At 41.8% G+C, this 23,693-nt stretch overlaps 1 protein-coding gene across 3 annotated transcripts in view; it reads right to left on the reverse strand.

Moving 5' to 3' along the window:
- Positions 1-304: 304 nt before the first annotated feature.
- ARHGAP28 (Rho GTPase activating protein 28) overlaps positions 305-23,693 on the reverse strand; it is a 203,331-nt gene continuing 179,942 nt past the window's right edge. For all 3 annotated transcript variants that reach the window (XM_062201379.1, XM_062201380.1, XM_062201381.1), the window contains 4 exons: positions 22,594-22,650; positions 20,024-20,148; positions 6,884-6,948; positions 305-3,812 (listed from right to left, as the gene is read on the reverse strand). In XM_062201379.1, coding sequence (XP_062057363.1) covers positions 3,718-3,812; positions 6,884-6,948; positions 20,024-20,148; positions 22,594-22,650 — 342 coding nt within the window. In that variant the 3' untranslated portion in view covers positions 305-3,717. The remainder of the gene's footprint in view (positions 3,813-6,883; positions 6,949-20,023; positions 20,149-22,593; positions 22,651-23,693) is intronic.

Genomic DNA, 23,693 nt, shown 5'->3' on the forward strand with positions numbered 1-23,693 from the left:
TTAACCTAGCCTCTAGTCACAACCACCCACCATTACCATCGTGTTAAATGGCATTGGACAAGACCATTATCTGCTGATAGGTGACATAGATCGGCTCAGATAAAAACATTCTTGTGGGTGGGAGAGAGGGTAGGGGCACTGGGGTCACTATGTTCCTAAATCTGTATATATGAACTACATGAAATTTGTGTAACTTAATTAAAAAAAAAAAAAAACTGCTGTTCTTTCACCAACACAATTGTGCCCTCAGATATAGTCAAATATAAGAATTCTCATGATAAAACTTTTATGTTTTTTACCTCTTTATTTTGATGGATAAAATGCAACATACAGATCCTACATAAACAAAGAAAGCTGATGGGACAAAAGCATTCATATTAATTCCTGAAATAGGATAAAACATAAAACATTGGCATTATCCAGTGATATATATGATTTTTCAATCAAATCACATGGTTTTAGAAAATAGTTGAAAATTTCTGGTGTGTGTGCATGCGTGTATGTAAAACTGATGACAATCCTTGGAAGAAACACTTTAATTCCATGTCATATTATTTTTACTAAGTGACATATTTATGGGAAAGTTGAAAAATGCCTGTCAGAGGAACTATTTCATTCCAATAATATATGGTCTTTTCAGGCAAGTAATACTTATGTGAAAAATAGTTGAATATTCTAGCTAGGAGGAAGAGACATTTTAATCTCATGTTACTTTTCGGAGGAGTGAAATATGTGGACAGCAGTTGAAAATGCCTCAAAGAAAAGCTGAATATTAATTCGTACTCTTGAAAACCTGCATTGCCACATAGTCAGAAACACAAGACAATGGCTAAGGGATACAGATTCTCTCAGAGTATTCCTCAGATCACAGTTTTGGTTTTAAAGCTTTTGCTAAAAATATTTTACATCATTAAAGGTACATCACTAGATGTACACTGAAAGCTAACTGCAAGGATTTAAATAAGACTTAAGACTCAGGGACAGATTGTAACAAAAATTGTTAAAGTCCATTAATTTTTTTTCCCAAGAAAGGCAAGTGAGGTAGTTTATACGGTATATACATTGTGAAGAATTAATATTCCAGTTTGTTCAAAGATCATTGACTCCAAGGAGCATATCCCCAAGTGCCCTATTTAGCAAAAGAATCCTTTTTTGCAAAACGGAGGAAAAAATGAGCCAGCTCTATGAATTTTTCTAAGTGTTCCTCAAATGTTAACTTCTTCTAATACCTCCCTGGAGGGTACAATTTTCCTAATTGGATACCAAGAAAACTTGCTATGGATTGAAGGCAAGAAGGTACGGAGAATAGCAACTAGAAGCTGGGTATGTGACCTTTCATTGGAAATTTGCTGTTTAATTTCACAGACTGATTACTGAAATTAAAACAAACAAACAACAACAAAAACCTCTTGATAAGGCAACAGTTCTCTCAATATCTAGGTGAAGGGCACTTTCGAATTTTAATAGCAGAGGTTTGTTTATTATAAAATTAGTAAAAACCTCTTTAACCATACATAGTCTTTTTACCAAAATTCTTCTCTAACCAATTAGTGAGTGCTAAGACTGAGGATAAAGATTATGTCCAACGGTACTGACACAAGTTGTTTCTCCATAGGATAGCTATTTGAAAGTTGTCATAGCCCTTGAATAGAATGAAGTGACTCATTTTAAATTACTGATTCTTCTAAGTCTTTGCCACAAAAAAGTGGCTAAGAAATTGAGACTTAGCGTATTTTACCTGTCATCTATCAGCCACTTATTGAAAATTCATTAAAAGTTGGAGTAAACCTTAAAACTTTTAGAACTTATGTTTAGGTTCTAATGTGTTTCCTGTCCAAAGAAACAAAAATTCTGAAATGGAAAAATAAATGAACAGATATGTGAATTTTGTGTAAAATGCAGCAGAGGTTAACTACTCTGATGAGACCAAATAGAACGAGAAAAATCGGTCGTATTTTGTATATACATAGCCATATAAGGCAGCTATCTGAAGAATTTCTTCCATGTAAGGACATAAGTTACTGGCATCCTATGTCTTAATATTTGGCAACTACATAGAGTAAAATGTTTACTCCTGTGGTTTAAAAACACTTTTTTTCAGTCTATGGAAATTCATAATGTAAACGCACATGCCATCAATTAGTCCACTGAACACTGGTGAAATGCAGGAACCAATACAAACCTATGGAACACACATTTACTTTCAAACGGGTTTTCAGGCAAAGGAACTAAAAATTCCCAAATAAATCAAATGAATGGATCTTTGTGTTTTCTATAATATCCTTTTACATCCTAAACACTAGAAATGCAAGTACCTGCATGTTGAATATAAGTCATGTCTTGTGTAGACACCAAGGCATAATGTGGCATATAAAATATTTGTTCTATATGTCGGCTTAAAAATATCATCACACATTTTGAGACCGGTAAGCAGATTAAAAAGTGTTTTCTTCGTTTATGAGCAACTATGTCAAAATGAACTGCAGGAGAGGCATTCGGGTCTTGCATCTCATTAACACTGAGGTAAACTCAACAAAGTCTCAATCTGTGCACTCCAAGTGCAAGTCTGAGATACGTGTGTTCCAGCCAATTGCAGGTCTAGAAAATGACTCCGTGGTACCTCGCTAGAGAGACAGTTTTCAGCTCACCAAACATGCACCTGACTTCAACGTCTGATCTTAATCCCAGCGCCTGATCACGTCTATGATTAATGAACAAAAGCAAAATCTGCTTTTGTAGCTTATCAGACATTGATATGGTATTTTTCAGTACTTTCAAAGAAGAGCAATTCTGCTTTTAAATTGGGGCTTTAGGAATTACTATCTACAGTTGTAAAATATAAAAAGCGATATGTTTGTTCAGCAAAGGAAACTGCCTGGCAGGTGGAGAGATGCAGTCACTGAGCACCATCACCATGAGGCGAAAATAGGCTGTGTGACAGCTGACTACAGAGAAAGTTCTGGAAGCCGAAGACCCCCTTTGTCAAAGTATGCTTCACTATGGGGACCTGTGTTCACAAGAGAGTAAGCTTTAAACATATCAACTTCAAAAGTTACTGATAGGGAAATGTTCATTTGCACCAGAACGCTATAGCCTTAATACAGTATGATGTATGCAACAATACAGTTTTTTTTTTTTTTTAAACGGAAGTTCTTCCTCCAAATGCAGGAGCAAGTCAGAGCATAAATATTGTATGTTTCACGTTAGAGAAGTGGATTCCCTTTGCAAAGTAGATCTGGGTTACTTTGTAAGGCAGAAAGTAAGGCTATTTCTGGCATTGTTGTTCAAAATGGTCAACATGTGCAGAAAACGTTAAGTATAAAAAAAAAGGTCTCTTTCTCCTTGTGTCTGGTAGCATTGGCTACGTGAAGAACTGTTGCTTATCCCCTGGTGTAAGGCCAAGTTCATTTCGGCTGAGAAGTCAAAGTACCAGACATGATTGCAGTCCCGTATTTCACACTGGCCTGTCTTCTGGCAGGATCACATCCTCTCGCTTTGCCTTTTAACCCAGAAGCACGGTGAGAAAACTTGCTCTCGAATGGTGAGCCAGCTCCTCTCCCACCGTTCTGACAGTGCTGCAGACGCCAGCACTCAGGACCAAGGAACACGGAGAGGGTTAGAGAAACAAGGGTGGTAAAAGCAGTCTTGTTTTTTTCCCCACCAAGGCTAGGATCTTCTTGGCATGTAACACAGGACAGCAGCCACCTTGTGGACATTTCAAAGACTTGGTTGGGGCTTAATTACCCATTCTGCTTGAGGATTTTCATGGTATACATCCAATATATATGCATCTGGGTCCAAGCAATGCTGTCCTAAAAGGAAAGGAACAGAGCGTTCGTAAGAGTGCACACTTCTGTCTCTGTATTGACTGCTCATGCCTATGTGTCAGCAGGCTTCAAGTAAGGCCAACGAGGTCCTCTCAGCCGTAAGTAAGCACATTTTGAAGATTTTTTTTTTTTTTTGACAGGCAGAGTGGATAGTGAGAGAGAGAGACAGAGAGAAAGGTCTTCCTTTTTGCCGTTGGTTCACCCTCCAATGGCCGCTGCGGCCGGCAGGTCTCGCCGATCCGAAGCCAGGAGCCAGGTGCTTCTCCTGGTCTCCCATGCGGGTGCAGGGCCCAAGCACTTGGGCCATCCTCCACTGCCTTCCCGGGCCATAGCAGAGAGCTGGCCTGGAAGAGGGGCAACTAGGATAGAATCCGGCGCCCCAACTGGGACTAGAACCGGTGTGCGGGCGCCGCAAGGCGGAGGATTAGCCTGTTAAGCCACAGTGCCGGCCAAGCTTCTTGATAAAGCCTCCCACCCTCCAGCCTGTCTCCTGCCTGTTAAGTATTTCAAACATATCTCCTGTAAAACTGGGGACGCACCAAACACAGGCAACCTTTTCCCCAGCTTCTCCACATCAAGTAGAAAAACAGGATGCCAGCTTCCGTGGGTATGAACTGATCATGCTTATACTGAAACATGCCCTGCAATGCTTTTGAAGATAGTAATTTGACCAGGTCTAGAGAAGACCAAAGTCAAGTTTGGTTTGGAAATGGCCACTTTGCTTCTTTACTATAGAAGTAATGCCCAAAGGTCAAAGATCTGGAAATGTAAAGGTCATCCCCTGGGCAAGTACACTTGACATTCATTTTGTATAATGCTTGTGTAACAAAATCAGGAGATTGGCTTGTTTGCTTCATGCATGTAGTGCATGTCTACTGAGTGTTGCTATGTGTCAGGTACTGTCCTAGGGGCTGGGGCTGCAGCAATGCATGGGCCTATCACAAAAACCGGCCCTCAGGACCCCTCTGCAACAAATAAGCACCTATAATATAAAGTAAGCCTGGTGGTGACAAGACTACCAGAGAAAAACCAAGCAGGGAAGGTATGTCCCAGGAGACCTCACTGAGAGGGTGACGCACCAGCAAAGCCCCAGAAAGGTGACAGACAGTGAGGAATGGGGTTGGCTGAAGGGAGATTATTCCATGAAAACATCAGAGCAAATGCAACCCCCTCCCCCTCCCTGTGCCCCAGGCCGAAGATGCTGGTGACTGAGGTGCAAGCCTGGTGTCTGCTGGGAAGTACGGGATGCAAACGTGAGAGGCATCAGCCTCCAGAAGCATTTAGAGCAACAAGACGGAGTGAGCTCACCAAGGAGGCTGAGTAGAGGAGAGAGAAGTCCCAAGGATTGCACCTGCAGCTCTCCAAGGTGGAAAGGTTGAGAGATCAAGAAATAAGAGGCAAACGAGACTCAGTGAAGCAGTCAATGAGATGGGAGGAAAGACACAAGCTCAGGTCATCCTCGAAATCAGGTGATGCGAATGCTTGGTTTATTTTATTTGAAAGGCACTGTGAGGGGGGTGGGGAATCTTTCATCTTCCGGCTCACTTTCCGAATGGTTGCAATATCTGGGAGCTGGACCAGGCCGAAGCCAGGAGCCTGGAACTCGATCCGGGTCTCCCATGTGGGTAGCAGGGGCCCAAGCCCCTGGGTCATCTTCTGCTGCTTTCCCTGGTGCATTAGCAAGGAGCTGGATTGGAAGTAGAGCAGCCAGGACTCTAACCAGTGCTCTAATATGGGATGCTGGCACAGCAGGCAGCAGATTAATCCACTGGGACACAATGCTGGCCACAAGAAGGGAAAGATCACACCAGGCAGTCACAAACAGAAGGAACGACTGGCTTGCCTGATGCAGGAGTGTTCTGGTGACCCCAACAAGAGCGATTCTGGTGAAGTGCAGAGGGGTATGTCCTGACTGGTTTCAAGAGAGAATAGGACAAGAAACTGGAGAGGGGACACTGATCGAAGGAGTTTGCAGTGAAGTGGACAGGGAAACTTGAGCAGATCTGAATGAGGTCCAGGGAGTTGTGTCAAGATGGGAGAAACGGCCAACGTTCTGTGTGCAGGTGGAAAGGGTGCAGTTGGGAGGGGACAGCTGATGATGCGGAGAACTGAGGCTGCCCGGAGAAGGCCCCGAGGGGCTATGGAGGACTCCTGGGAGGGAGAGGCCGCTGGACGTGCTGGCCGGAGTGGGTCTGTAGACAGTCACAGTGGAGCCAGGAGGATACGGGAGGACTCAGACAAAGGGAGAAGGAATTTTCTTTCTTTCTTTCTTTCTTTTTTTTTAATTTATTTGACAGGTAGAGTTATAGACAGAGAGAGAGACAGAGAGAAAGGTCTTCCTTCCGTTGGTTCACTCCCCAAATGGCCACCACAGCCAGCACTGCGCTGATCCGAAGCCAGGAGGCAGGCGCTTCTCCTGGTCTCTCATGTGGGTGCAGCAGCCCAAGCACCTGGGACACCTCCACTTCCCTCCCGGGCCACAGCAGAGACTAGACTGGAAGAGGAGCAACTGGGACTAGAACCCAGCGCCCATATGGGATGCCGGCACCGCAGGTGGAGGATTAACCAAGTGAGCCACTGCGCCGGCCCCTAAGGAATTTTCTGCTGAGCTCTCTTCCTGCACTGCTGCCGCCGGCCCACCACCAGGCACACAGGAAGGATGAACAGGAAGTTAAGCAAAAAGGGTGTACTGCTTCTCAAGGTTCTCAGTTCTCCCACTCTGCGTGAATCTTCAGGAAGAAACTTTCCAAGGGTAAGTGTCACATGTGTCTGCTGCAAATCAGCATAATGATATTCTTTTTCGGAATTTTGAGAACATTTTAAAAAACCAAAAACTTACTGATTTTGGATTTTATCTCGGAAACGTATAGGCTGTCCTATAATTATTAGAAGTATCATTATGTTCCTAAATCTGTATACATGAACTACATCAAACTTAATATAAATAAAATTAAAGAAAAAGAAACTTCTAAAATACATCTTTATCATAATAGGAAGATATTTCTATTAGGGCAATCGGGGAATTTAACAGTAGTAGTTATTAAAGAAATGCTCACCTATATTTCCTCCAATCTCGTATAACCTTTGGTTCTGAATCTTAATACACTCTGATGGACCGTGACTAAAGAAAAAAACAAAGAGAGAATGGAATATAATGTGAACTCTATCAAGACAGGAGGTATATTTGCATATCAAACAACACAATAACCAACGATTCACTCTGCTGTGAGGCAACACACCCCACCTATTCTATCCCGACAACAGCGTCCTGTGTGACTGACACGGAGGCCCACAGGGGACGGGACCTCAGGGAGCTCCATCAGGAGCCAGTCCCAGCCACAGCTCCAGGCCCCTGCAAGGCGGGTGATGGCTATTGACACATCAGGGCTGACGAAGGAGCAGCTGGGCATTTAACAGTGCCTTGTCATCCGTCACCTTACTCTCTGGTCAGAAGAAATCAGGTTTCATTTCTGTGTTTTCCGAAAAAAGGAATGAATTATCTCAGCCCATGTCACCTTTCAAAGCTTGCCTGATGCTCTGCAAATGCTTTTAAGGTTGACTTCGTTGCGAGTCGCTACCCCTATGATAAAAAGCAAGTCAGGGCAAACAACTGCCCGAGTGAATTTTCCGCTCCATGCTAGGATAGGAGCGTCTCAAAGCCCACTGCTGATCTTCCTCCGATTCAGAAGTGACTTTGAATCTGGTTATTTTTTTTCCCCTCTCTACTGTCAGAAAAAAAGGATGTGTGTCCCCCCTCCTTTGTCTGTTTAAAAGTGTTATTTGAGGTAATGTCTGTAGATGCAAGAAAAAAACAGATTCGGGTGATGCATATCCTTTACCCACTTCCCCCAACATTAACGTCCTGAAAGTTCCAGTGATACGTCACGAGCAGCATGTTGCTAGACGTCCCGTCAGGATCCAGAACACTTCCATCCCAATTAGGATCCATCCTGTTGCCCTCTTACAGCACATTCACCTCCCTCTCCCACCCTGAGCAACCTCTACCCTATTCTACAGGTCTACACACTTGTCATTTCAGAAGTGTTATACAGGGGTAGGCATCTGGTCTAGCAGGTAAGAAGCCAGTCACGATGTGATGGTTATACAATAATAACATACTTAATGCCTCTGGTCATTTGTGATTTTTTTAAGGAACTGATCCACTTCTTCCAAGTTTTTGACTATATGAGCCTGAAGCTGTTTACAGGTTGATATCATTCTTTTTTTTTTTTTTTTAAACAGGCAGAGTGGACAGAGAGAGAGAAAGGTCTTCCTTTGCCATTGGTTCACCCTCCAATGGCCGCTGCGGCCAGCGCACCACGCTGATCCAAAGGCAGGAGCCAGGTGCTTCTCCTGGTCTCCCATGTGGGTGCAGGACCCAAGCACTTGGGCCATCCTCCACTGCCTTCCCGGGCCATAGCAGAGAGCTGGCCTGGAAGAGGGGTAACCGGCACAGAATCCTGCACCCCAACCGAGACTAGAACCCGGTGTGCCGGCGCCGCAGGTGGAGGATTAGCCTATTGAGCCTCAGCACCGGCCAAGGTTGATATCATTCTAATGGAAGTACTGGATTAGTGATACCCCCTGTCTTATTCTAGATATTGGTGACTTGTGTTTTCTCTTTTTGTCTTTCTAAAAGTGTATTAATTTTATGATTTTTCAAAAGTTGTAAAACTGTCTTTTTGTTTCCCCAATATTCTCTATCATTTTTCCATTTTCCATTTTATTGATTTCTGCTCATCTTTATGAGCTCCTTCTTCTGCTCACCTTGGGTTTATTTTCCTCTTATTTTTCTACTTTCAAAAAGTGGGAACTTGATGATTGATTCAAGATCTTTCCCTCTTTTGTAACATAAGTACTTTTACCTGCAATACAACTTTCTTATAATAAAAATTAAAATTTTCTTTCTGCATCGCTTTATTTGCATCTCTTATAATTTGATGCAGCGCAGTTTTTTTTTTTTCATTCTATGCATTTCTTAAACATTTCCCTTAAGACTTCCTTTTTGATTTATGGCTTATTTAGAAATATTTGGCATAGTTTTAGAGGGTTTGGAGATTGCATGCTGTCTTCTTGTTATTGACACCTGGTTTGATCCCTTGATAGTCATGGAAGATATTTTGTATAAATACTGTATTTTAAATTTGTTGAGGTTTGTTTTATGGCCCACAGTATGGGCTATCTTTTAGGTTTCTGTCTTGAATTATCTACAGCATTTTGTTTTCTGTTGTTATTTGAGAGGAAGATACACAGAGTGAGAGAGGGAGAGAGAGAAAGAGAGAGAGAGAGAAAGAGAGGTAGACAGCTCCCATTTGCTGGCTTACTCCTCAGATGCCCACATGGCTGGGGCTATGCCAGGCTGAAGACAAGAGCTGGGAACTCATTCCTACGTGGATGGAAGGTCTCCTACATGGATGGCAGGGACCCAACGACCTGAGCCATCACCTGCTACCTTGCACAGTGCGCATTCATAGAAAGCTACTGGAGTCAGAAGGCAGAGATGGGACTTGAATCCAGGTATTCAGATATGGGATGTGGGCACCTCTTTAATTAATTATTATTATTTTTTTTATATTTTTTAACTTTTATTTAGCAAATATAAATTTCCAAAGTACAGTTTGTGGATTACAATGGCTTCCCCCCCCATAACTTCCCTCCTGCCCCCATCCCGCCCAACTCCCGCTCCCTCTCCCATCCCATTCACATCAAGATTCATTTTCTTTTTTTTTTTTTTTTTTCCTGCATGTATTTTTTTTTTATACTTTTATTTAATGAATATAAATTTCCAGTGTACAGCTTATGGATTACAGTGGCTTTCCCCTCCCATAACTTCCCTCCCACCCGCAACCCTCCCCTCTCCCGCTCCCTCTCCCCTTCCATTTGCATCGAGATTCATTTTCAATTCTCTTTATATACAGAAGATCAATTTAGTATAAAGGTTTCAACAGTTTGCACCCACATAGACACACAAAGTGAAACATACTGTTTGAGTACTAGTTATAGCATCAAATCCAAATGTACAGCACATTAAGGACAGAGATCCCACATGAGGAGCAAGTGCACAGTGGCTCCTGTTGTTGACCCAACAAATTGACACTCTAGTTTATGGCGCCAGTAACCACCCTAGGCTGTCGTCATGAGTTGCCAAGCCTATGGAAGCCTTCCAAGTTTGCCGACTCTGATCATATTTAGACAAGGTCATAAAAGACAGAGTGAGAATAGTAACCAATGATCCTAAGAGTGGCATTAACCAGGTTTGAACAATTATACAGCATTAAGTGGGGAAGAGGACCATCAGTACACACAGGTTGGGAGTAGAGCCATTGGTGGTAGAGTAGAGGTTATGATTACAAAGGAATGAGGCCCAAGTACGCTAGACAGGGTCTAGAACAAAGGACAGAGTCATTCTTAGAGGAGCTAAGAAAGGTGCTGTCTAAGCTACAATTAAGTTTTCTGATTGAGAGGCAAATAGAACCTGATAGAAGGGGCTTGATAATAATCTGGTGGGCTTTAGGCCTTGTAAGTTAAGAGGCCCAGACCTATCTATCTCTTCACATGGGGTATATCCTAAGGGAGGTGTGAACCTCCTAGGGGAAGGCACTCTGTTGACTTTCATTACTTGGCTGGCCTGGGAGGAGAGCTGGCCAGGTAAAGGCAGGTGGCAACTCTAACAAGAAATTTACAGTTCTGCCTGCAATGTTGCTGACCCTACTTGACCTCACCCTCAGCTGCAGTGGTCACTTTGGAAGTTGGGCTGAGTGAAGGGCTTTTCAGCTTAGAGCCAATAAGATCTGTGGCTCTGACCTGGGCATCCTTCGACTCCAGGGCAGGTCCATTTCCAGTGATCCAACTCTTGGCAGAGCTGCCAGGGCTCTTCACAAGCTGACTTCTGCTGAAGCCCAGGCTTACCTCATTGAAAGCCACTGCAGTGGACTGGCCTGTTGGGTCTCCTTGAGGGCAGATCACTGTATAGATCAGCCATTAATAGGCCTGCCACCCATTGCTTCTGATGCCTAGCTTTCTTTTCCTCCTGGTTTGTGTTAAAGCAGACCAGAGGATGCAAGTCAAGGGAGTGCCCGTGTCCCATCTCTAATCTTCGGTGGCCTGAACTACAAGTCTATAGTCACAGGCATGTTCTGTAGTAGTTTTTCTAAGGTAGACAATGCCCATGAGGAAAATTATATTCTCATTTTAAAACTTTCTTTCCCTTTGGTCTGAAAGGGAGGTTTTTTCTACTTACTGTATACTTTGCTGATGGCGAAGTGAATCTAGCTATGAGATTATTATTTAAGTTCTTATTTTGGCTATGCTATTACAGAAAAATGTTAGCCATCTCTTTTATAAGGTCTAAAGATTAAATTGTGCGTCCTACAGATTCCTTCATAATAGATTTAGTTTCCTATCTTGAAGAGAATAGAGAAATGAAAGAACAAGTTGGGCTTAGAATAGAGAAATGAGGGAGCAAGTCCTAGATCGCTTGCTGACAATAGCAATATCACATGAATACTTAGCAAACAGTTTCAACCATTAGATAACAACTTAAGAAAACATTTACCAGAAGGTCCAATGCCTTCTATAAATTTTAAGAATCATGTATTTGAAAATACCTTTTAAATATCTAACATGGTGTAGTTTGTTTAACCAGCAAACTTAAGCACAACCATATAAAATGAACCTCTTTAATTAATTATTTAATTTTCACTTTATTTGAAGGGGGAGGGGAAGATATCTTATATCTGCCAGTTGACTCCCTACAGACCTAGGCAAATAACAGAGGATATATTAAGAAGTGCCAACATAAATAAAACCAGTGTCTGCTAATAATAATTGATAGAATTAAAAAGGAGAGAATGATCCAACATGGGAAGTGGGATACACAGCAGACTCATAGAATGACAAATGCCCTAAACACCACTCTGGCCTCAGAATCAGCCCTTAAGGTATTCGGATCTGGCTAAAAAGCCCATGAGAGTTTCTCAGGCATGGAAAGCCAAGACAGTGTGGCAAAAAATGACCTAAATGAAAGATCTCTGTGAGTGAGATCCCAGTGGAAAGGACTGGTCATCAAAGAAGGAGGTACCTTTCTCTGAAGGGAGGAGAGAACTTCCACTTTCATTATGGCCTTGTCTAAATCAGGTCGGAGTTTGTGAACTCAAGAGGCTTCCATAGCCTTGGCAGCTCATAATAAGAGCCTTGGGTGCTTACTGATATCATAAGAGTATCAATTGTTAAATCAATAACAGGAGTTACTGTGCACTTGCTCCCCATGTAGGATCTCTGTCCTTAATGTGTTGTACTATGAGAATTAATGGTAAAACTAATCTTCAAATAGTACTTTATACTTTGTGTGTCTGTGTAGGTGCAAACTGTTGAAATCTTTACTCAGTATAGAGTTGATCTTCTGTATATAAAGATAATAAAAATGAATCTTAATGAAGTATGGGATGGGAGAGGGAGTAGATGGGATGGTTTGTGGGCACAAGGGTGGTTATGGGGGGAAGAACTGCTATAATCCAGAAGTTGTTCTTTTGAAATTTATATTTATTAAATAAAAGTTTTCTATTAAAAAAAAAAAAGATGTGCCAAATGTCCACCCTATGACCTGCGCATCTTAAACTGGCATCTTAACTGCTATGCCGAACAACCCCCCTTATAGTGTTTTTGAGTGTATTGTATTGTCTGATTTTGTTTGTGGTTTCCCTGGGTATTACAATATACACATGGACCATACCTACTGATACAGATGCTTTACACTTTGAGTGATGTGTAGAAATTTAATTTTGTTCAATCATCACTAGCATACATCTCCAGAACTCTTTCCATCTTGTAAAGCTGAAATTCTATGCCCGTTACACAACAACCCCATTACCCCGTCACCCCAGCCCCTAGCAATCATTATTCTACTTTCTGGTCTATGATTTTGATCACTGTAACTACTTTACATAAGTGAAATCATATTAGTATTTGTCTTTTTGTAACAGGATTATTTCACTTTGTATAATATCTTCATGGTTGCTCAATGCTGTAGCATATCCTTCCTTTGAAAGGCCAAATATATCTCATATACATATATATATATATCTTATATATACTCACATATATATCACATCCTGTTTATCCATTCATCTGTCATTTTGACTGCTGTAATTAATGCTATGAACATCTGAGTACAAGTATCTGGGGAGACCCTGCTTTCAGTTCTGTTGGGAACACGGCCAGACATGGAATTGGTAGGTTACATGATGAATCTATTTTTAATTTTTGGAGGAGCTGCCATGCTGTTTTCCACAGCAGCTGCACCATTTTGCATTCCTACCAACAGTGCACAGGGGTCTGGTTTCTCCACGCCCTCACCCCCACTTGCTATTTTCTGCCTTTGAAAATAGCAGACACCCTAGAGAATGTGATAATTCTATTTATTTTTAGTTCTTTGAATTAAAAATCATATAAGTTAAAGGAGGAATGCCACTGATGCATATAAGAATTTCATTTTTAAAATAGAGATAATCTGATATGCCAGCATAACTAAACCTCATTTCACTCTGAAATTATTTCACCATTAAAAAGTGGTAGTTCTCTTCATTTATAGGAGATTGGGAAAACTTTTAAAATAAACTTTTCTTTCAATCATTTTTTAAATAAGATTTATTTATTTGAAAGTCAGATTCAGAGAGGGAGGGAAGAAAGGAGGGAGAGAGGGAGGAAGATCGATCTTCCATCCACTGGTTCATTCCCCAGGTGGCTGCAATGGCCAGTGCTGGGCCAGACCAAAGCTAGAAGCCAGGAGTCTGGAACTCCATTTGGATCTCCTGTGTGGGTAGCCGGGGCTCAACTACTTGGGCCATCTTCTGTTGCTTTCCTAGGTGCATTAGAAGGGAGTTGGATTGGATTGGAAGTGGAGCAGCTGAGATTAGAACCAGTCCTTAGATATGGGATGCCAGCATTGCAGGCAGCAGCTTAGCCTGCTATGCCACAACAATGCTCCCAAAACTTTGGATCTCTTAGATTTACAAAAAACTTCTGAAGATAGTACAGAGAATTCCCATGTGCCCCACACACTGTTCTTTTAATATAGACATCTCATGTTAATACAGTGTGTTTACTAAAATCAATGAGTCAAAACTGACATTATTATTAACTAAAATCCATATTTTACTCATAGTATCTTCATTTTTACCTAATGCTCATTTTCTGCTCAAGGATCCCATCCAGGGTACATGCCATTTCTTTCTTTTTTAAATATTTACTGATTTATTTATTTGAAAGGCAGAGTTAATGGGGGGGGGGGTGAGAATCTTCCATCTGCGGTTCATACCCTAATGACTGCAAGGGCCGGAGCTGGGCTGATCCAAAGTCAGAAGCCAGGAGCTTCTTCTGGGTCTCCCATGTTGATGTAAGGATCCAAGCACTTGGGCCATCCTTTGCTGCTTTTCTAGGCTCATTAGCAGGGAGGTGGATCAGACGTGGAACAGCCTGGACTCTAACGGGCGGCCATGTGAGATGCTGGCACTACAGGCAGCAGCTTTACCCACTATGCCACAGCGCCAGCCCCCTATATGACATTTCATAATTTTAACAGTCTAAAGAGTGTTTCCTCCCAAATTCAAAATTTGGAAGTTCAGAATGTGATCTTCCTATAGGGTATTTTCAGATGTAATTAGTTAAAGATCATGAGATATACTTATCCTGCATGTAGAGGCACCTAAAGACAGAGGATGAGACTGGCATGAACAATCTACACACCATGGAATGGCTGTGGGCGCTGGCAAACCCCAGAAGCTGGGATTGAGGATGGGAGAATTTCTCCTTCAGAGCTCTAGAAGGAACCAACCCTGCTGATGCCTTTATTTCAGACTTGTGGCCTCCTGAACTGTGAGAATACAGTCCTACTGCTGCAAGCGACCCATTTTGTGGTCACTTGTTACAGTAGCACTGGGAACCTAATACAGGAGTCAGGTCTCCTTAGACTGTTCATGGCTGTGAGTTTCTCATACTTGCCTTGTTTTTGATGTCCTTGAGAGTTTTGAAGAATTTTGTAGAATATTTGTCAATTTGGATTTGTTGGATATATTTCTCATGTTTAGGCCAGAGTTAAGGATTCTTGGAAAATGCTATTTTCCATCATATCTTACAAGAGTGCATATGTCCAACATGGCTTACCACTGTTAATGTTAACCTTGAACACTGTCTGATGTTAGATATTTCTGACTGTGAAATTACTTCTTCAATCTTTACAATGCTGTACTTTTTGGGAAGAAGTTACTCTGCACAAACTACATTTACAGAATAGGAACCTCTTGCTCCATACATACATGCTATTTTAAAATATGTTTGTCTTATGCACGTCTTCTAATTGCACTGAACACCACATAAGATGGTGCAATTTTTGCTTTTATCATTAAATGTGATTTCAGAAATGCATGTGATGTAGGATAGCTTATTCCACTTAGGCCCATATTTACTATTCCAATGTGCTCATTTCCTTTCTGTTGTTCCAAGCCTTGTTGTCTTTTTCTTTCTGTTCAGGGTTCTTTCTTTAGCCACTGTTTTTTTGTAGGGTTGTCAGCAACAAATTCTTAGTTCTTTCATCTGAAAATGCCCTTGATGTCCCCATCATCCTTGAAAGATACTTTTGCTGAGTACAGAATTCACATGGGCAGTTCTTCTCTTTCAGTACTTGAGAGATGTGATGTCATATCCTGTGGCCTTCATGGTTTCAGTGAAAAAGCTGCTATAATCTGGGGTGTTGTCCTCTATAGAAAAATGCCTTCAAGTTCTTTTTCTTTATCTTTAAATTTTGCAAGTTTTAATTATAGTATTTTGGTATGGATTTCTTTGGCTTGATCCCGTTTGAGTTCTCTTAGCTTCTTCAATACGTAGGTTTATGTCTTTTGCTGTTGTGGGAAATTTTCAGTCATTATTTGTTGAAACACTTTCTCAGGCACACTCTGTGTGTCTTCTCCTGTGGGACTCTGATGATACAGAATTTACCCCTTTTGGTTTCGTCTCACAAATGCCTGAGGCTGTGTTCACTCTTTCTCAGTCTACGTTCTCTCTGTTGCTTAGAATAGATCGATTCTTGGGTATGTCCGAAAGTCTGCTAGTTCTGTCCGCTGTTATTGCTACCCTACTATTGAGCCTATTCAGGTTTCTAATTTCAGTTACTGCATTTTTCAGTTCTATAATTTCCATTTGGTTTTTAGGAAGAATGCCTCTTTCTTTGCTGAGATTTTCTCTTTTTCATTTGTTTTGAAAGACTTCATACGTGCTTGTTGAAAGGTTTTTTGTGATGGTTGTGAAACCCTTGTCGGATCATTCTAACATCTGATTCTGCTTAGTGCTGGCCTCTGGTGATTGCCTTTTCTCATTCACATGGTGATTTTCCTGTAAGGAGCGATTCTTGTACTGCATTGTGGACATTTTGGATTGCGTTGTGAGACTCTGGATCTTAATCTAATCTTCATGTTTTGGCTGGCAGTCCTCCTATTGAGGTTTATCACAGATCTGGGTGGGCGTCTATGTTTGATTTCCTTGCTGGGCCCCAGTGTAAGTGGGACACCAAACGCCACTGCCTCACTGGCTCTAATGGAAGGGGTAGATCAGCTCCCTGCTGGGCTCTGCCGCCAGGGCTGGGGAGACACAGGCTGATTACACAGCTTTGTTGTTTCAGGATGAGAGTGGGGCTCAGCTCCTCACGGGGTCTCTCTTAACATCGGAAAAGAGGGGGCAGCAGCAGAGTGCCAATTATGCCTCCCTCCTAGCATCTGTTCTACCAGCTGTCAGGTGGAGGCTCAAGCCCTCACTGGGCCCGGCTGATAGCAGAGGGAGCAGGAGGGCACAGGATGATGACTGCTTCTGCTCCCTTTGCCTCATTCATTTCTGCTGATGGGGCTGGGAGTGGAAGCTCAGCTCCTCCTTGGATCTTAATGACACTGAGTGCGAGTGGAGCCTGGAGGCGAATAGCTTGTGTCGCGCTGCCTCGGTGCTGTGCCTTGTCAAGCCTCATCTCAGGACTGTGCACACACTACCCGGGTTGGGAATCAGATCCTGGCCTGGCTCTGCTGGGAGGAGGATGGCAGATCATTCCCTGCTTCTTCCCACCAAAAACACAGAGGCAGTGGCGAGTTTTCCCTCTCAGTGTTCGGTTGGCATACAGCAGGTCTGGTCCTGAAGGTTTTTAGTGGTCAGGTCAGCCTTTCCCCAACTCTTTGACTTGTGGGGTGGGGACGGGGTTTCCTTGGAGCTTTCGGTCATCTGAGGGAAGAAAGGCTCTCCTCACTGCTTTTTTACTTAAACATAAGAGGCAGTGAGCAGGCAGTCGGAAAATAAGCCTGGGGTGATAAGAGGCAAAACTAGGCCAGGTTACAACTTTTAAACAGAAATAGGCCACAGTTCTAACAAGAGAATTTGGAGAAGTTGCTGCAAAGGATTTGTCTATCTGCTGTCATTGGTTGTAGGTAATTTTTACCAGTAATCTTTTCTATCCACAAAAAGTCAACTTGAGAGTAGAAAGTCAGTTTTGTACTACATGTAACTAGGAATCAGTTGGACGCTCAAATCCCTGGAACGAAACTTCAAGTCTTTACATGCCTGCCTACAGGTATTATTAACAGCATTTCAGGGGTAGACCCTGAAATGGGCCAGCAATAGGCAGGTGCATGTCCAGGGCTCCTGCTGGCCTCTACTCTATAAATTGAATCATAGAAGGGGCAACTTTGGACAACTTTTTTTTTTGTTCTATCTACTCTTCCTTTTGCAACCTTTTTTGGGTGTGTCTACTCTTCCTTTTTTAATGTAATCTTTCATTTAAAAATGTATTAATTTATATACACAAATAAAAATAAACATATGTATACACACATATATTACTTGTGCACATCATAATTATAAAACAACAAATCTTTTTGAGTGAATATATGATGTAACTAGTTACCATATCTTGCAAAAAGGACTCGGGAGCCACAAAAGGCCTTCTCCGTCACTCTGCTTTCCACCCCCAGCATACGGCCACCATCCTGACTTCCAGATTAATTTCACTGACTCTCCCTCTCTCCCTTTCTTTTCCTCCCCTCCCCTCCATTTCCCTCTCCTTTTCCCCACCCTTCTTTTGTTCCCTTTCTCTCTCTCTCCCTCCTCCATCTCTGTTTCTTTCTTCACGTTTCTTTTTTTATTTTTATCTACATGAAAGGCAGAGTACCATAGAGAAATAGAAAGAGAAATATCTTCCACTGGCTGGTTCACTCCCCAGATACCCGTAACAACCAGGTCTGGGTCAGGCTGAAGGCAGGAGCTGGGAACTCCTTCCAGGTCTCCCACAAGGGTGGCAGGAACTCAAAGACATGAGCCATCATTTACTGCCTCCTGGGGTACACATTAGTAGGAAGCTGGATCACAAGCAGAGTAGCCAACACTCAAATGAATGCTCTGATAGGAATGCCGGCGTCCCAAGTGGCATCTTAACCCATTGTGCCACAGTGCCCATCCCCATGGAAACCGTTATTGAAATGATTGTAAGTTCACATGTAGCTGTAGGAAATACTACAAATTCTTTGTGCTCTTTGCCCAGTTTTCTCCTATGGCAATATTTTGCAGAACTATAGTATAGTGGCACAATCAAGAAGTTGACATTGGTACAGTCCACCTATCATTTAGATTTCCATTTTTCTCATTTGTGTGCATTTTAAGTTCAATCCAATTTTATAAAAGTTTGTTTGTGTACCTTCACAGCCCAAATTCCAATACCACAATTGTGTTGTCTTTTTATATCCAGACACATCTCGCTGGTGACCACAACTTGTCTTCTATTTAAAAAATTTGCACATTATACAATATCTAAACTTTTGCAATTTTTTTTTTCTTTTTTGCTCAACAAGACTACTCCTTTTTAATACAGCTAGAATACTTCTTTATTTGTTGAGAGGCAGTCAGAGTGAGAGACAGACAGACAGACAAAGTTCCCATCTACTGGTTCACTTCCCAAAAGCACTGTGGGCACAATGGCTGGGGCCAGGGACTCCATCCAGGTCTCCACATTGGCGGTAGGGACCTAACTACTTGAGGATCACTTCTGCTTCCCAGAACATACATTCGAAGAAAGCTGGAACTGGGAACACAGCCACGACTCAAACCCAGGCAGCCCGTTCACTACAGGATGCAGGTGTCTCAACCAGGGCCTTTTCCACTAAGTCAAACACCCACTCCTGGAATTCTTTTAAAGGATTTCCATCAGAATTTACTGCAGATCATAAAACTGTATCTGCTCTCGAATGTATAAATTTGAAAACCTCAGGGCAAATATTAGTCCTTGAGTAAAATATGCCTAGACAAAAGTTCTGACGATTTCTGCTCTTTTCAAGTGACTGGCAGATAAGAGTTTTTGCAAGTATCATCCTGATCCTAAGGATTAGGTTTAACACTTGAGCTTAGACAAAAGGCCAAGAAGCGATAGGATTAGGTTTTAAAAGCAACAGCTATTGGAGCCGGCACTGTGGTGCAGTAAGTTAATCCTTTGCCTGCAGTGCCGACATCCCATGTGGGCGCCGGTTCTAGTCCCGGCTGCTCCCTTCCAATCTGCTCCTCTTCCAATCCAGCTCTTTGCTATGGCCTGGGAAAGCAGTGGAGGATGGCCCAAGTGCTTGGGCCCCTGCACCTGCATGGGAGGCTAGGAGGAAGCTCCTGGCTCCTGGCTTCGGATTGGCACAGCTCTGGCCATTGCAGCCATTTGGGGAGTGAAACAACGGAAGGAAGACCTTTCTCTCTGTCTCTCCCTGTCTGTAACTCTGCCTCTCCAATAAAATAAATAAAAAAAATTATTTAAAAAAAGCAACAGCTATGTGCCCACAAGGAAACCTGGCCTCATGATATTCCTGAAAATCTATCCAGATATTTAAAAAACTAATTTGCTACACTTTTCATTCCAATAGAAGGTAAAATTCATTGACTACACAAAGATACCAAGACAGAACATATGAATTCATAATCTCATTTGTAGAAATTCCTTTAAAAAACAACCTTTCGTCACCAACCTTCTACTGTCTACTAGCTTCTTTCTCTACTTTCGACTGTTGTAGTCAACAGGTAAAATCCTCAAAGTCACAGAGTTAATTTTCAAGAGGCCAAATCTGTCAATGCCTGGGAGAACCAACTCAGAGAAGTCCAGCTTCCTTGTACAGAGCAGTTCCCCCACGTTCACTCACCTGCTCTCATACTGGAATTTCGCCAATATGTCTTTGGCTTTGGTTTGACTGGTAAGCTGAATGGCCATGGATACCTTCGAGAGAAGTGGAGCATGGACCCGGATGACTCCTTCTGGCACGTCAGACTGCCAAAAGGAAAAAATTCAATACATTCTGTCAAACTAGCACGAATAGGGACCCAACAACAGCACTTACAGATAGGACCATCCCTGACACTCAGAATTAGGAAAACACATGCGTGTGCCCAGCTTTTACCCTAAAGGAAATACTTTTTTTTTAAAGACTTATTTATTTATTTAAAAGGCAGAACTACAGAGGAAGAAGGAGGGAGAGACAGAGACAGAGAGAGATATCTTCCACCTGCTGGTTCATTTCCCAAATGGCTGCAATGGCTGAGGCTATGCTAGGCTGGTGCCAGGAGCCCGGAACCAGGAGCTTCTTCTGGGTCTCCCACATAGATGCAGGGGCACAAGGACTTGGGCCATCTTATGCTGCTTTTCCAGGAATATTAATGGGGAGCTGGATCAGAAGTGGGATAGCCATGAACTGGCGCCAAATGGGATGCTGGCATTGCAGGTAGAGGTTTAACCTATGCCATAGCACCATCCCCAGAAACATCTTTTTCCTTTTTATCAGGAGATTCACTAATGAGCTTAACCTGGGGCTTTACTTTCAATACATGCTTAGGCCTTTCCACAATGCTTTAAAATCAAGAGAGGGGAAAACTGGACCATGGCAAAAACAGGATGTTTCTATTCCTGCAGTGTCCTAAAGAAGCCTACTTTAAGCAGAATTCTGAACTTCAATATATCTGAGAAGACACTTTCTGAACATTTTAAGGATTAACTAGAGATCATGACTTCTCCAAACACAGAAAGACAGATACCACATGTTTTCTTTCATATGTGGAAGTTAATATGTATTTTAGAAAAACAAGTGTGAATGCCTACTATTTGGTATTTTGATATTCATAAATGTTGTCCTCACTGAATTATACCCCTTAGGCTTACATATTAATACCCCTGTTTCCATATTTTACGATCTTTGTCATGAATCCCCACATTATGGCATGTTAATATATCCACCATTGCTTTTAAAAAATAGTATGAAAGTATATATATTAAAATGAAACTGGCAAAATGTTAAAAATTGTTAAATCTATATTGAATATATATTGAATTCTTTATACTTTTCTGTATTGTTTGAAATACTTTGAAATAAAAGACAAAAGAGAGAATATGCTTCTCAAATCCCCTCTCTTTTTTTAGTTAGCCCAAATCGAATTCCACAGGTGCACTTGAAACTTGATCCCAGGAAGTGTGTGGCAGCGCAGTGCAGACCATTCTGCCTTGCTACTGGAGAAGAAGGTTTTCTGCTCTCCTAAGATGTGACCGGAGCCCTGATCTTAATGGAATGTTCAAAGAATGATGCTTTCTGGTAAAGTTTGTTTCAAACTTTGAATTTTTATTAAATTAATTCTCTATCTACAAGATGAACAGAAATCAATTTCTATTTGTTTAAGGACATGGCCACTGTCAGGTAATCATTTCAAATAAGTGCTTTCTCAAAGGATGGTGTTGTTAATATAGAGGTATATATGAACCGGATCAATAACACTTCATAGAATGAATATGTTATGGGTTGAATTCTGTTCACTCAAAAGATATATTGATTTCCTAATCTTCTGAATCTCAGAATGTAACCCTATTTGGAAACAGGGTTATTGAAACATAGTTAGTCAACATGAGGTCAAACTCGAAGAGGGTGGGCCCTTAGCACGATATGACTGGTGTCCTTATAAGAGGAGAAGAATCACAGGGACACACAGTGAATGTGCCGCGGGGGGCGGGGGCTAGAGGCAGAGACTGGGGTGACTCATTGGCAAGCTAAGAAATGCTAAGGATTGTTGGCCTCACCAAAAGCTAGCAGATATGCAAGGAACAGACTCTTCCCTCCTAGCCCTCAAAAGAATCAATCCTGTTAACACCTTGATTTTGAATGTTGAGTCTACAAAACTGTAAGAGAATCAACGTGTGCTGTTTTAAACCATGCTGTTTGCAGTACCCTATTATGGAAGCCCTAGGAAATGAATACAAGATATTTTTAAATAAGTTCCATTCTTAAGAGTACTCTCCTAATATGACCAGCCAGAACCGTGATGGAATGTCAGGGTTAGATATTGAGGGAACTGCACTGGGAGGGGGTCAATGTCCCTTGCTCCTTGCAGCCAAGATTGTACACCTAAGATACTCCTTTGATCATCTCAGTCTCTCCCCTTCTAGCTCCCCAGAAGCCTGAGTAAGACAAATTCCACATGCAGAATGCAGGATCATCATAATCACTTTTCCCTTATGACTTCTGATAACATTCTTTACTGTGTAGAGGATGCTTAACCACACACTGCAAAGCATCAGTTTGTTGGGTCCCTGTTCTTTTATGTGTCACCCTGAAAAGGTGAAGCTGAAGGACAGATCAGGAACAAAATCATGTTATGTAAACAGGAAGGCTGCAGCCAGAGCGTATTACCCAGGGAGTTGGTAGGGGCACACGGAGATGACTTATTTTCTTACCAATCTTCTTGAAGAGGGTGATTTTTGTAGTACCTTTGAAGTCTTGGGGCTTGTAATCTAAAAAGAAACAAAAACAAAATCAAAACACATTTAGGCTTTAGGATTAATGGTGGGAAGACATGCATTTGCTATTATGGGAAGTGTAAATCGGTACAGTCTTTATAGGAAATATATTGGCAATATTTATCATATTATAAAATGCATATGCACCTTGACCCAACAAGTCTACGTCCATAAATTTATACTAAATCATACCTCATTTGTGAAAAATGATTGCATACAACTCATCACTGAAGCAGATAGGACACAATCTAACTGTTCAATACTATGGATTGTTTCCATGAATTACTGCTTGTCTATGGAATACCATGGAAGAGAAGCAAAGAAGCAGGCTTTGTTGACTCATATGGAATAATCATCACTATTTATTTTTAGTTTTCTAATTACTTTATTTGGAAGGCAAAGAAACACAGAGAGAGGGAAACAGAGATCTTCCATCGGGGTTTATTCTCCAGATGGCTGCAACAGCCGGGGTGGGGTCAGCCTAAGCTGGGAGTGCAGAACTCAATCTGGGTCTCCCACAGTGCAAGCACTTGAACATCTCCTGCGTGTGTGTTAGCATGAAACTGGAATCGAGAGTGGGACTGACCTGATCCAGGAATTTGTAATCTGGTCATGAATCATCTATCCCAATCAAAGTTATGAATGAAATCCGGCAGAGTACAAGTGCGCTGAAGAGAAACTGCTTCTTCATCTTTAAGTAGTCTCTTCCATGGCACTGACAGTCTTTAAATTCTATCTCGGTTTTATTTACAATGAAAACACTAAAATAATTTATATCCACTAAACTCATTTACTATAATAATTTAATTTAGGAATGCACCACTTGCAAGTGCATTACACACATGATATGAGTTGATATTAATGACAGCTCTGCGAAACAGAGATAGCTTTACTTTCCCCTCCCCAATTTATAAGGTAAGAACATTGAGGTTCAAAGAGACGATTGAATTTGCCCAGGCTAATATGGTTAGTGATTTATAACCAAAGATTTAGCTCTGCACACATCATCCTTATGCCATTAACGTGTTCCAGTGTGA

The sequence above is a fragment of the Lepus europaeus genome, chromosome 9 (assembly GCF_033115175.1).
Source record: "Lepus europaeus isolate LE1 chromosome 9, mLepTim1.pri, whole genome shotgun sequence".
Classification (NCBI taxonomy): Eukaryota; Metazoa; Chordata; class Mammalia; order Lagomorpha; family Leporidae; genus Lepus; species Lepus europaeus.